Below are 13,117 nucleotides of genomic sequence, written 5' to 3'. Positions count from 1 at the left end.
TGAAACAGGATGTGTGACAGACACTGTGTAGAAACACTCTCAGATCTAGAAAAAATATCTTTTAATTTCAGTTTCTCCAATTATGTTTAAAAAGGCTCTTCGACCTTGCTGCAGTGGTTTTCTATGCCTACATTGGGGGTTTTTATGAGTTTTGTTTAGAACTTTCATTTTTAATTTCACTGTTTCTTATCGAGGCTTAAAGAGTCATTGGACATAGGACAGTGCTTGGTTATTTTACGTTACCTGATGTGCTCAAGCAGAAAAAAATTATCTCCTCTGGAACATCTGCGAGTATTTAAAAAAACCCTGAAACCAACAAACAAAACAAAAAACCCTCTCAACAAAAAACCCAGGAAAACTCACCCACTCCCTGCTCTCCCCCCCACCTTTCTTCAACTCAAACCTGTTCACCAAGGAGATCGTACAATTCAGCTGTATTTGCTCTGACAGCTATGAGTCACAGTTCTGGTGTCTGTGCTTGATAGTCTTTAATTATGTATGTACTAATTTGCAGCCCTGATTTAACTAGCTTTTTTTCCTGGTATCATAATGAATCATTTTTTTTTTTACAATCAAATAAGGCAATTTCTGGTTTTAAAAAAGGCTGAGAATGAACTAGAATTACTGTTGTTACAGTGCCTTGTTCCCGAGTGCCGTGGTCGGTCCTTCACAGCTGACAGAAGCTCTCCCTTAACCACTACAGTGGACTGGCAGTCTATTAAGTAAGCATGTCTTCCCTCCTGCACAAAAAAGTAATGCCAACAGGGTACTCAAAAAATGACAAGATGGGTCAACTCATGTTCCACTGTGCAATGTTAATAATCTAACTCTTTTGCAGCAAGCGCTCTTCAACGTTTGTGTCACAAAGCAGTTGTTTTATCGGAGCAGTGGTACACTGTGTAACCTACTCCATGTAATAGCTTCCTGGAAATTGCTTCTACCGTTACCGAGTACTTTGAGAAACGTTCAGCTTATGCTCTTTGCAGTTTTTATTGATCATTTCTAATTGCATCTATGATTTAATGATTCCCTTTAATGAGCTGTTAAGTCAGCTAGAAAAGCCCTATTGAATTATATTGGTCAGCTGTGCCAGTCGAATGAGCTGAAAGTAAATTTGAGGGTTAAAGATCTTAGGCTGAAGTGATATTGTGTCCTCTGGTCCTTAAGGTACACTCAGAAGAAAGTAATAATGCTTTGCCTGCCTATTCATCTACTTTCTATGTCTAATCAGCAAGTAGGTATGTCTAAAATTTGAGACCTTTGCTATGGGGGAACAAGTCACTGTTTTTACAGAAATTAACAGTGTTAAAATGTAGGAAGGGTAGAAAGTGTATCTGGTTTTCATCACATCCTTCTTGCTATGTGCTATTAGCACGATGACCATCCTGCTATTGCCCTGTAGTATCCGTTCAGAAGAGTGTGATGTGTTGTTTCATTCCATTGGCTCACAGCAGTAAGGGTGTCAGCTTGGAAAAAACAGGACTCTGCTTACTTTTTCCCACTTCTAACATTCAGATTCTTTAAGTTCACGTGCACTGTATCAAAAGTCTTAGTGTGACAAATGACATCTAAGTGAGTTTTTCTTTATTAGTCTTCTGTAATAAAAGTAATCTAGAAATCCATTTAAAAAATGGTGCCCATGTTCTCATTAGTAGCTCTAGAGGACACTGTTTATCCCAGCTGCTTAAGCAAAGCTTGACTCAGCTTTAAGGAAAGCTATCAGAGGCAGAACTGGTACACTGCTAGCCTTTTACAACTATAGAGTGAACTACTATTCTTCTTGTGGTCTGAGAAATTTCTTGGACTTTAACAGGTTTAAAATACCAATTTAGCATTCATGGGGGCTGTAATGTCTGACCTCTTTATTTTTAGGTATGGGATCCATCTTATTTTGTGTTCTGTACTTACTTCCACATGAACATGCTCATCAGTGCTAGAAAATCTGAATTTCAACTTAGAGTTGATAGTTATTATCATTTTGGGTCTTACGCATGATTTATACCCATTTATTGAAGTCTGAACTGGAAAGGTCTGTTTCTCCAGCACTGCTGTTTCTAGAATTTACCAGGGCGTTTCTGCTGTCTCCCTTTTCCGTTTGGAAGAGATTGGCTGGATGTACACAGCTGCAGGTCTTGTATGCTGCAATTGAATTGGAAACGTGGTGATGTGTGTCAGTTCATCTCGTGTTTTGCAGGGTGCAGGAGCTGATGTTAGATGATCAGCGAGAAGCAGGACGAATCCCTCGCACAATCGAATGTGAACTGGTTCAAGATCTTGTGGACAGCTGTGTCCCAGGAGATATGGTCACAATTACAGGGATAGTAAAGGTGTCAAGCACTGAGGAAGGTGAAATACATCATCAAAGAACACGTTTTCCTGGGGTGGGGATGTTTTCTAGTGATTACACAAGAACAACAACAGCCACCCCACCTTAATCTGAGCTCTCAAAGTCATAAGCGCATTAAGTGTATGTTTTCTCAGGAGCTACCAAAGTTATACAATGAAGGGTTATTTTGAAAAAGCCAAAACTCACAGAGAGTTGGTTTTGCAACCCACTGGTCTATACACAGCTGTGGGCCTGAATGTGAAGTGCCAGTCTGACATCTGATGTCAGCTGATAGGAAAGCCATCTCTGGACCACTAATGTAGGCAGGACCTCCCTACTTTCTCTCTCACTGTGACTTGTTACTTGCTTAACCTTTTCCCTTTGATGTCTCCTTTAAACATGAGGAGAATTGTCACACTGTTCTGAAGGACTGTTGTCTTTCTTCGTTTATCATCCATAGAGAAATTTTTTAACTTCTTTTGTTTTCTTTTTCTTTTTTTTCGGAGTGAAAAAACATGTTGTGCACAGCTGTAACCATACAATGCAGATAAGTGCAGCATTGTTTTACTCTGAGATTTTTTCCTCTGCTCAGTAATCATTGGGGGATATAAAAAATTATTAATTATTAAGCTGCATCTTTTTTCCTATAAATATTGAGTGGAAATGTTTTATATTCAATTTCAATTTGACTACAATAATGTAATAATTTAAAATTCCTGGAAAACTTAATTTATTCTGGGGGAAAATTCTCTCTCTAGACATATACCCTCCAATTCAGAAAAATATTTTATTGTGTATGTAAATGGGGGAACTTAAAAGAACAAAGATAACTAGAAACTTATTTTGCATCAGTTTTAGAAAACGCAGATGTTCAATACCTAAACATTAACATTTTGCGTGTGGTGGTACATGATATTTCTGAATTACTCTGTGCTATTTGTAGATAATATGAGTACTTAATGATAGAAAAAATGTTCCATCATCCTTTCTCTATTTTCCTAACAGGAGCTTCTAGAAATAAGAATGACAAATGTATGTTCTTGTTGTACATTGAGGCAAATTCTGTCACCAACAGTAAAGGACAAAAAATAAAGAACTTTGACGACGAGACTTTTCAGAGGTCATTCATGGAGTTTTCACTTAAAGATCTCTATGCTGTCCAAGAAATTCAAGCTGAAGAAAATCTGTTCAGGCTCATCGTAAAGTAAGTTGTGTCAGACCTAGACTAGGTCTAGGATTAGATTTAGGAATCAGTATGACCATCTTCAGACAAATGTGACAACTAATCTGAAAACTAATCTTAAATGTCTAAGGCTTGTGCAATAGAATCCACAGAGATTTAACAAACTTTAGTGGGCAAGAAACTTGAGAGAAAGTGAAAATACTGCAGTGGGGGTATTAGAACTTTGGGAGGAGTTTAAGGATGCAAGAAATTATCTGTGTTCAACCTTGAGACGGAAAGCTGTGGGTAAAATGAGTAAATTCAACTTAAAATGCTGTTTTGCTCTCTGCTCTGCTTCGCTACAGTCGAGGGAAAAAGGTGCAAGAACTGAGCAGAGGGTGTGAAGGACCCTCAGTTCAGGCTGAGAGGTGCTCTTCCAGCCAGGGTGTCCCTCAGGCCCTCCCAGTGGAGTCAGCACAAAATTGGCACTTTAAAAGGAGTGTTACAGGTAGTTACTTGATTAAGATAAGAATAGGTGTGTAAATCACTAAGAAGATGGTTCTCCTCTGTGGGAACTCAAAGCTTTTTCTTACTTCAAGCACTTCTGGTTATCTAAAAATGTCAAGAAATTTGATGCTGCTGATTTAAGCCAATTCTGTTGGAAATTCAGCAACAGCTAACCGAAAGTTTTATATGCTTATAAAGGTATTCTGTGACAAGAGACAGAACAAGTGATTATTTACTAGTAGTGTGAGAATTATATCCTCCTTATGTTACATTGTGCTTTGTTTTTCAGCTCTCTTTGTCCTGCAATCTATGGCCATGAGGTAGGTGTAATTTAACAATTCTGCTTGCAATAACATTTTGAAATGTTTATGCTGCAGTAAACTCCTAAAGGATTTGCAACGCTTACCTGGGGTGGGAGGAAGGGGCAGGGACTGTTTTTACAGGTGTCTGTGACTCCCAGTCACTTTCGGTGTCAAGGAAGTGACAGCCTTACACCCCTAAGTTCAGTCATCCAGAAGGAAAGAGTTATTACATCCAGTTCTAGGGAGCTGTCATTACTGGTCACTTTGATCAAACACTTACTGGTGTTGGTTATGTACCACACAGATTGTAAAGGCAGGTTTGGCCCTGGCCTTATTTGGAGGATGTCAGAAGTTTGTGGATGACAAGAACAGAATCCCAGTGCGAGGAGATCCACATGTTCTGGTTGTTGGAGATCCAGGATTAGGAAAAAGTCAAATGCTGCAAGTATGGTTTGATTTATTACTATATTCTGTTTTTCTCTAAGAGCTTGTTATCTTGACTTCTTGTCATCATGGTGGGATAGCTGTGCTAGGACCAAAGGGTTGCTTGAGCCTGGCTGGAGCTGTCTTTTCTTGTAGGATACCTCAAATATAGGATAGTACCCAAAGGGGTACCCTGCTATCCTCTCCTTCCAGGTAGCCTTGCAGAAAGGCCTGTTAAAACACTTAAAGCAGTTATACGTGGTCAGGTCTGTGGGCTTTCATGTACAGGCTTAAAGGTTTGCTGTCCTGCCCTTATATAGCTTTGTCTCACCAACCCTTTTCCACAGTGAGAAGGTTCACGCTTTCTGCTGTTTGTTTAGCTGGTCTACTGTGAAACAAAATAAGTGCACTCTAGGAACAAATACAGCTTTAAACACCATGTAACTTGCCTCCTGTGAGGTTTACTTCTGTTCTCTTACCCTATTTCTATGTTGCCAGCACAGATCTTGGCTTTTTGGGAAAGGGACCTGCTGCTGCATTTGAGCTTTAATCTTGGTAGGCATTTCTGCATAACCATGACAAAATCAACTAGTAATAGATTTCTTTTTTCATGTGTGGGTGTTTTAACCTGAGTGGTTTTAAAGTTCTGTGGCATTTCCCATGGTGGCTGACTGTAAAGTGAAAGAGGGACAGAGTTCACCTAGATCTGCAGCATTGAATACCTTGTTTAAAAAGTCCAAGTCTTTCTAATGTGGACCTGTTATGTTAGGATATGACTTGCAATAACTTAACTAAAGTGATGAATTTGTATGCAAGCATCTTAAATTTTTAATTTTTTTTTTTGAATGGGGAGTCTCCAGCACAGAGTAGCTGATTTTTCACATTGTTACTAAATAACAGAATGCCATTCAAGAAAAGCTTTGTCAGTACTTGGTTTCTCAGATATGACCCTGAGACAAGACTCCTCTCAGCTGTCACTGTCACAAGAAAAAAAAAATCCTAAGAAGGAAACCAAAGCTGTGTAGAAGCCAGAGTTGTGCATTTTTGGGGTTTGTTTTGTTTTGTTTGTTTGTTTTGTTGAGGTTTTTTTATTCTATACTTGTTGCCTGCCATATATCTGGTAGTGAACCAGTGTGCTTTGGGTGTTATCTTTTAAATAAAACAGAGGCTCCTGTTACTATAGATACAGAGTAACTGTAGATATTATCTGAGAAAATCCAGTTGTAACTGTATTCTAGGCAAATTGACTGTGTGTTCAAGCTTACCATGCTTTGCTTCTCTAGTTCATACTTGAAATTGTAGGCTGCTTGCTGGATACTAGAGGCATGGAGAAGACTAGGACTGACCTTTATCCCTTAGTTGTGGGGAGAACTATGCATGCTTTCTCTGAAGCAGCCTGTGTTGGGTACCAGGGTAAGATACTAGTCTAAATAGACCTTGGGGTCTGAAGATACAGAAACTATTTGTCTGCAATTCCATGACAGCATGTTCCCAAGCATTTCAACATATATTTAAAATGTGCTTTAAGTGCTGTGCCCAAGGTCCTAGTAATTTTGCTATCACAGTAGACATGGCTGTGCTGCAAGTGACCCAAGTTATTCCTACTGCTTTGCAGAAGTATGTCTCTTGTGGTTGCAAGGAGTTACAACTTTACTGTTGAGCCGTGTTAAGTAGAAAGAAACAAATTTGGGTTTACTCTGAGTTGTTTCTCTAGGAATAAAGCTTATGAAATTCTTCACCTTGAGGAGGGAAAAAGTATTTATTTCTCTTCTAGGCAGTGTGTAACATTGCTCCTCGAGGCGTGTATGTTTGTGGTAATACTTCCACCAGCTCTGGCCTGACTGTTACACTGTCTAGAGATGGCACTTCCGGAGATTTTGCCTTGGAAGCTGGTGCTTTAGTGCTTGGAGATCAAGGTAATATATGTAATGCCACAGGTATTATATGACAATATGTGAGGGGTAGAGGTATGTGTGCTGCTGCGTCTTAAGATTAACTTGCTTAATCTTGGACTAAAAATGTACATTTAAAGTATGATATTGGCTTTCCATGCCTTGGGATGTCCTCAGCTTTCCCAGTCACTTCTCTGAAGGTGATTCCTTCTTTCTTAGGGTGTAGGAAAACTTGAGTTCTGAAATTCACATGCCAAACTTACTGACCTTATCAAAGAACGAGGATTTTTTTGTTCAGAAATGTAACTTGATAACAGCTGCTGGGCTCTTACTGTTTTTGAAAAAGAGCCACCTCATGGGATTTGTTGTCTCTTTTAAAAAGCTTATTTCATCATCTTAATCCACAAGTCAGACTGACTTCATAATGGTTTGGCTGCATCACCATGAAATGAAAACAAACCTTGCTGAAATGGAGACTGTGTGGTGTCTCCTGCAGTCCCTAGGATGCTAGGCTGGACTTCTGATGTAGCACTGGATTGTAGCACACACCTGTCCATCAGTTAATATGTTTTCTAATAAGTCTTTGTCCTATTTTAATTGCTTCCAGGAATTTGTGGAATAGATGAATTTGATAAGATGGGAAACCAGCATCAGGCTTTGTTGGAAGCCATGGAACAGCAAAGCATCAGCCTTGCCAAGGCTGGCATTGTTTGCAGTTTGCCAGCTCGGACATCTATTGTTGCTGCAGCAAACCCCGTTGGAGGACATTATAACAAAGCCAAAACAGTGTCTGAGAACTTAAAGTGAGCACTTTCTGAAATGCTTTTATAGTTCACATTCAGGAGTAGCTTGTTCCAGCAGTTTTTTAGCTTGTGCATAATTGCTTCCTAGTTTTCTGGAGCTTGAACACAAACTTTAATAATTTTTGGTGGCTTTTGAGAGAGAAATTGCTGTTCTACTTTATTGTGAATGAACAGACAGGATTTTTTACATGTAGTTAGAGTGGAACAGAGTTGCTATAATGTATCCTCTTCTTTGAGCACTATGTAGTTTCTTGTCTTTACTCTAGAATGGGGAGTGCTTTACTGTCAAGATTTGATCTAGTTTTCATTTTGCTGGACACCCCGAATGAAGATCACGATCACTTGCTGTCTGAACATGTGATGGCAATCCGAGCTGGCAAGCAGGCAGTATACAGCAGTGCTGTTGTGACTCATACCAGTGCACAGGATCACTCTGTTCTCAAAACACTTTCAGATCAACCACTGCTTGAAAGACTAAAGGTAGGACTTGTCCTGTGACTGCTGCTCTGCCCCTTGCATCAGGTCCTGGTGACCCTGACCTGCTGGATGTCCTCAGTCTCCCACTCACATTCTCCTCGTGACAATTGCCTCTGCATTAGAGGAAGCATTTAAAGCTCCAGCCACCAGTTTCTAGCAATTGCCTCTTGTAGCTAACAGTACCTATCCTGCTGGAAGATGTGGCTCAAGCCATCTTCCTCACATGGAAGATTATATGAGCTGGTGGTTTTTTTGGATTTAGTAGTGAGAAGACATTTTGCATGAGATGCTCTAAAGCAAACTTACTGTGTTAGGTTTCGATAATGAGCTACAGAACTAGAGTGGATATGGTAATTTGATATAACATGATATGTGGTGAAGTATTGAACCCAAAGAAAGCAGTATGTAAACAAATTCTTGGGCATCTGCAACTCATGACAGATTCAGGGATTATAGGAGAGGAAACATATTTCTCATTAGATGTCAGTTATGAGTTTGAGAACTCATATTGTCAAATGCCAGGTCTTGGGAGACAGTCCTACTGGAGATAAACCCATGCACTTTTGGAAATGGGATATCAGCAGTTATGGTTTAGTCTTCTGTGGAGCTATAACAATAGGGAATTGGGATTTTTCTCATATTGAAAAAGAATTCATTATATACTTAAATCATATTTGGCCCTTATGATTGCAAATGAGAAGCCTTGGCTGCTTTTTCTGAAATGGCCAAGTGTGTGTGTTTGTGTCTGAGCACAGTGAATAAACTTTAAGTACACTGTTCACACATGAAGCACTAAAGCCTTTGTAGTGATGACTTCACCAGATAAAGCACAGAAGATGAGGATTCTATATTAAAATTTTTATTGTATAGGCTTCTGACAGACAGAAAACTAAGTTCTTTGTAATTGGTTTAGATCTCAGCAGGAGAAAAATTTGATGCCATTCCATATCAGCTGCTGAGGAAGTATGTTGGATATGCTCGGCAGTATGTTCATCCAAATTTATCTCCAGAAGCTGCCCAGGTCCTCCAGGAATTCTACCTTGAGCTCCGGAAACAGAACCATGGAGCAGACAGTACTCCAATCACCACGAGGCAGCTAGAGTCGCTGATTCGACTTACAGAGGTAAATGAAAGCTGTAATACTGAAGGGATTGAAAGCAAAGAGATTATTCCTAAAGTACTACCAACATCCTGTAATTTTTGACAGCTTCTTTTGACACCACTATGCTTTTTTCTTTTGTTTTTAAAAAAACAACAAAGAGAATGCAAGAGGCTTAGGAATGTTTCAGAGCTACTGTTGCTTAAAGCCTCTTATGAAATAAAACACCCTTGCGTGGGTGGAAAGGGAATCTATCACATCCCACATGGAGAATAAGTAGGTGCAGGCAACCTGCTGCCCATCTTGCACTTAAAATGCTGCTGTTTTGGCAAACACCATGTCTTTATAACACCATTTGTGATCTGCTGCTTCACAAGAATGCACTGTTAAAAATCAAATGAACTCCAAGCTACAGCTTAATAATGCAAGTATGCGGGAGGTGTTATTGACACACTAACAAAAAATAGAAAAATCTTCCTCTATCAGGTTCTATCTCTGCTCCAGAACTTGTGCTTGTTGTAGAGTGACTATAGCCTTTTTTTAATACCAGCTGTAATATATCTTCAATAAACCTTTGTGGTTTTTTTTGTTTTCAGGCAAGATCAAGGCTGGAATTAAGGGAGAAATCTACCAAGGAAGATGCCGAGGATGTAGTAGAAATAATGAAATACAGGTAATATACACTGCTTGTAAAATAAATAAAGCACACAGTGCTATTCATTCAAAACTCCTTGTTTTACATATGCAAACACAGTGAAGAAAACACTATTTCAAGTTTAGGCCCATGATACTAATATTTGGGTTTGTGAGCTGCTCTTTAAAAACTGACAGCAGCCTTAAGTTGAATGCAATTGCTTAGACCTTTGAGTTACGTGATCATAGTGGTTATGTGTATCCATGCACAGTAGTTTAGACATGAGGAGCTGCTGAAGGTTTTTTGTTTTGCATGATTACTCTCTGTTGTTGCAGTTGAACAATTAACATTTAAAAGTAATCTGGACAAAGCAAGTTCCCTAGATAGTGACTTTCTTGACAGGGGATGGTTTCCTATGTGGCTTCTGAAAGCCTTCTCAAGCAGTTACGTTTTAGGAAGCAAATCCAGGTATGCTTGCTTTTACCTCCTGTTGATCTTCTTAAAATCTGTTTTTAGCATGCTGGGAACCTACTCTGATGAGTTTGGAAAACTGCACTTTGAGCGTTCACAGCACGGGTCTGGGATGAGCAACCGGTCACAAGTGAAAAGATTTGTTTCTGCTCTTAACAGTATTGCAGAAAGAACTTACAACAATCTCTTCGACTTGCAGCAGCTTCGACAGGTTGCAAAGGAACTACAAACCCGAGTAAGTTTGGAAATCAGACATTTCTTCAATAGCAAACTGCAAAACCGGTTAAAGTTATTTATTGGAAAATGGAAAGTAGAAAAGACACATCTGTTGTGCCTCTTTGCAATGAGAAGAAATAACCAATTTACTGCTTCTGTGCTGAACAGTCTTCCTGAAGTGCCTTTGTTTACTAACCTCACTAGCTGTTTGGCAGTAGCAACTCCTTGCACTAGTAAAGACAAATGTATTTTACCCTGTAATTGATTTGCATTCTGTTCTTTTGAGGGACTTCAGCCAAGCAAAAATATTGATAGCTATTTCTACTCCTTGCTTCATGAAAAAGAGCTTTAAATGCCAATGTAAAACTTAAAACTGGATTTCAGATGTAATGAGTGAAAAGTAGTGATCATGAATTTCTCTGTATGAAACTTATTATGGGCAGTGGTGCTGTTCTTCCTGTTACCTGGTGATCCTGCCTGCTGGGGCAAGATGGCTTCAGTTTCCAAACCTGTTGAAATGTTGACTGTACATGAGACTGGATTCAGTGTGAATCCTGTCTGACAGCATAGGTTGCTGCCAGCTCTCTTCTCCCAGGATCATCATTAATTCAGTGATTACTTACTTAAACTTAATTCAATTAACTCTAATTCTCCCTTCATACATAGAATATTTTTTGCCCATTCAAAGTTCTATACCTGGAAATCAGTAAGAGTTGTAGACATCAGGCTATTCTTTGGTAGATAATTCTGTTTCAGAACTTGAATTTATACATATGTAACTGTATATTTTCTGCATGTCATAAAGTGGAGAACACTACTTCTGTGTAACCCTACAGTAAAAGTAGTGTGTAAGTAAAGCACAAAAGGCTGGGACTGATGATATGCCACCTCCTTGTAGGTCAACAGTTTGCTAAGGAAACTAACCTATTCTTAGCTCACTCTATTTCACAATGTTCTTAAAACTGTTTATGTTGCTTTACATCAGATGAAGAGTCATTCTCCAAATTGGTATTTTTGTCTTTATTTTCCCAGGTACCTGATTTTGAAAGCTTTATCGAATCCCTAAATGATCAGGGTTATCTTTTGAAAAAAGGTTCAAGAGTTTATCAGCTTCAGACTATGTGAAAAGAGGAAGTGGTAAACTTTCTTAAGACATAATCTTTATACCTGGACTGGACTGAAGGACCTGCAGCCATGAGGCACACTGAACTGCAGCCTGGCATAGTGAGCAGTGCACTGCTGCTTACTGAGGTGTGAGAGACCTTTTCAGAAACCAGCACTGCCCACAGGCTTGCGTTAGAGCTGCTGTAGGACAAACTGGCACATGGTATTGCTGCTTGACTCATCCAATACGTCTGCTAGCCCCAACGAGACCCTGCAGGACTGTGCCTTGTCATCTTTGAGGAAAGTGTGTTTTTATATCGACAGTATTACACTGCCATAACAGATTTGACTTCTAAAAGAGATGTTGGACCCACAAATTTTAAACCAGAAATCTTTCATGAGAAGATGATGTGACCAGTATTTTCAGTACTGTAGCTCATTGGAGGAATTTAAAGTTTAGAAATTTTTCCGAAAAGTTGGGAACCTTCATGTTGAGACAACAGTTGTTACAGTTGTTATGAAGTGACACCTTATTGAAACTGACTTATTTTCTGCTTTTGAAGCTTGATGTTTATCGGTCTTGGAAGCTGAGAATTTATTTGAAATGCAAATCTGGTTTAAGAAAATACCCTTATTACAATTTTTGAGAACAGGAATTGGATTTTGACTTTCATTAAACTTTACATATGAGAAATATTACTTGTTCAAGACTGTTCCATGGTGTTAATGATCATTAAAAGATATGTAACACAAACGGGTTATATATGCTTCTGTGTAACTGTTCCTGACACAGAAGAATGTGTGTTCAGCAAGAGTACAGTGCTGAATGTTTCCTGACTTGGACAAAATCAGAATCAGGGGCTGGTGCAATAAAACAGCAGATGAGAAGTTTTCAGTGTAACTATTAAAAAAAACCCAAGAAGGCATTGCTGATTCTTCTGTTTTCCCTCTTTTATTTCTAAGGTAATACATGACAGATAACAAAAGCAGAAATAGACAACAAGCTTCAGTATTTGTCTAATTTAAGTGATGTAAGGGTGTGATGCACCATCCTTCCACAACCATTTGGTACAAAAATACAGGCTTTACAGGTTTGAAAGAACATATTTAGCAGTTTAAGGCTGCCTTAGTCTTAACCTACTTCAATATACTTGAAATTGAAAAGTGGTTGGACAGATGAAGTGCTTAAAAGAACAAAAAATTGCAGTTCTACATCTAATCTCTGAAGGGGCAAGCAGCCTGCCCTGTCCAGGGTTTGTTTGTTCCCTGTTTAACTGTGGCTAATGGCTCTTTGCAATGTGTCAGGCTGTGTGGGAACACGGGAGCTGTTGTCTGTCCGTGTGTGTTAGTGTTTGGATGGCAGAGCAAAGACACTTTGCAAACTGGGACTTAATCCCACAGGAAGAAGCAACCTCGTGCATCAGCTAATCAGAAGCAGGTGTCCGATACCGATTTTCACCTTTGCCAACAGATTAATACAGTGTTAGGGGCATAGGAACAAGCTTCAGAAGCAAATAAACGACTGCACCTGGAAAAGTAAACTCCTCTTATTTCTCCTCGAGCTAAAGTAAACGCGGGGGAGGGAGAGCAAAGAGCAAGTACCGAGAACGAGAGACCACTTCACGTTCTCCGAGAAGTCTCTTAGGCTAACGCAAACCTCCACTTCTCCCCGCCAAGGAGCGCGGGAGCGGATGGCGGCGG

At 39.4% G+C, this 13,117-nt stretch overlaps 1 protein-coding gene across 1 annotated transcript in view; it reads left to right on the top strand.

The window, feature by feature from the left end:
• Positions 1-11,543, top strand: part of MCM8 (minichromosome maintenance complex component 8) — a 15,339-nt gene extending 3,796 nt beyond the window's left edge. The window contains exons 6-17 of the mRNA XM_009075142.1: positions 637-722; positions 2,195-2,346; positions 3,332-3,530; positions 4,285-4,315; positions 4,602-4,742; positions 6,495-6,636; positions 7,220-7,415; positions 7,682-7,895; positions 8,806-9,015; positions 9,588-9,664; positions 10,142-10,331; positions 11,345-11,543. Of these exons, the coding sequence (XP_009073390.1) occupies positions 637-722; positions 2,195-2,346; positions 3,332-3,530; positions 4,285-4,315; positions 4,602-4,742; positions 6,495-6,636; positions 7,220-7,415; positions 7,682-7,895; positions 8,806-9,015; positions 9,588-9,664; positions 10,142-10,331; positions 11,345-11,437 (1,731 nt within the window). The 3' untranslated portion in view covers positions 11,438-11,543. The remainder of the gene's footprint in view (positions 1-636; positions 723-2,194; positions 2,347-3,331; positions 3,531-4,284; positions 4,316-4,601; positions 4,743-6,494; positions 6,637-7,219; positions 7,416-7,681; positions 7,896-8,805; positions 9,016-9,587; positions 9,665-10,141; positions 10,332-11,344) is intronic.
• Positions 11,544-13,117: the final 1,574 nt, after the last annotated feature.

Source organism: Acanthisitta chloris, unplaced genomic scaffold, assembly GCF_000695815.1.
Source record: "Acanthisitta chloris isolate BGI_N310 unplaced genomic scaffold, ASM69581v1 scaffold45845, whole genome shotgun sequence".
In the NCBI taxonomy this organism is placed as follows: Eukaryota; Metazoa; Chordata; class Aves; order Passeriformes; family Acanthisittidae; genus Acanthisitta; species Acanthisitta chloris.
The sequence above is the reverse complement of the archived record's forward strand: the minus strand, read 5'-3'. Positions and strand labels throughout refer to the sequence as shown.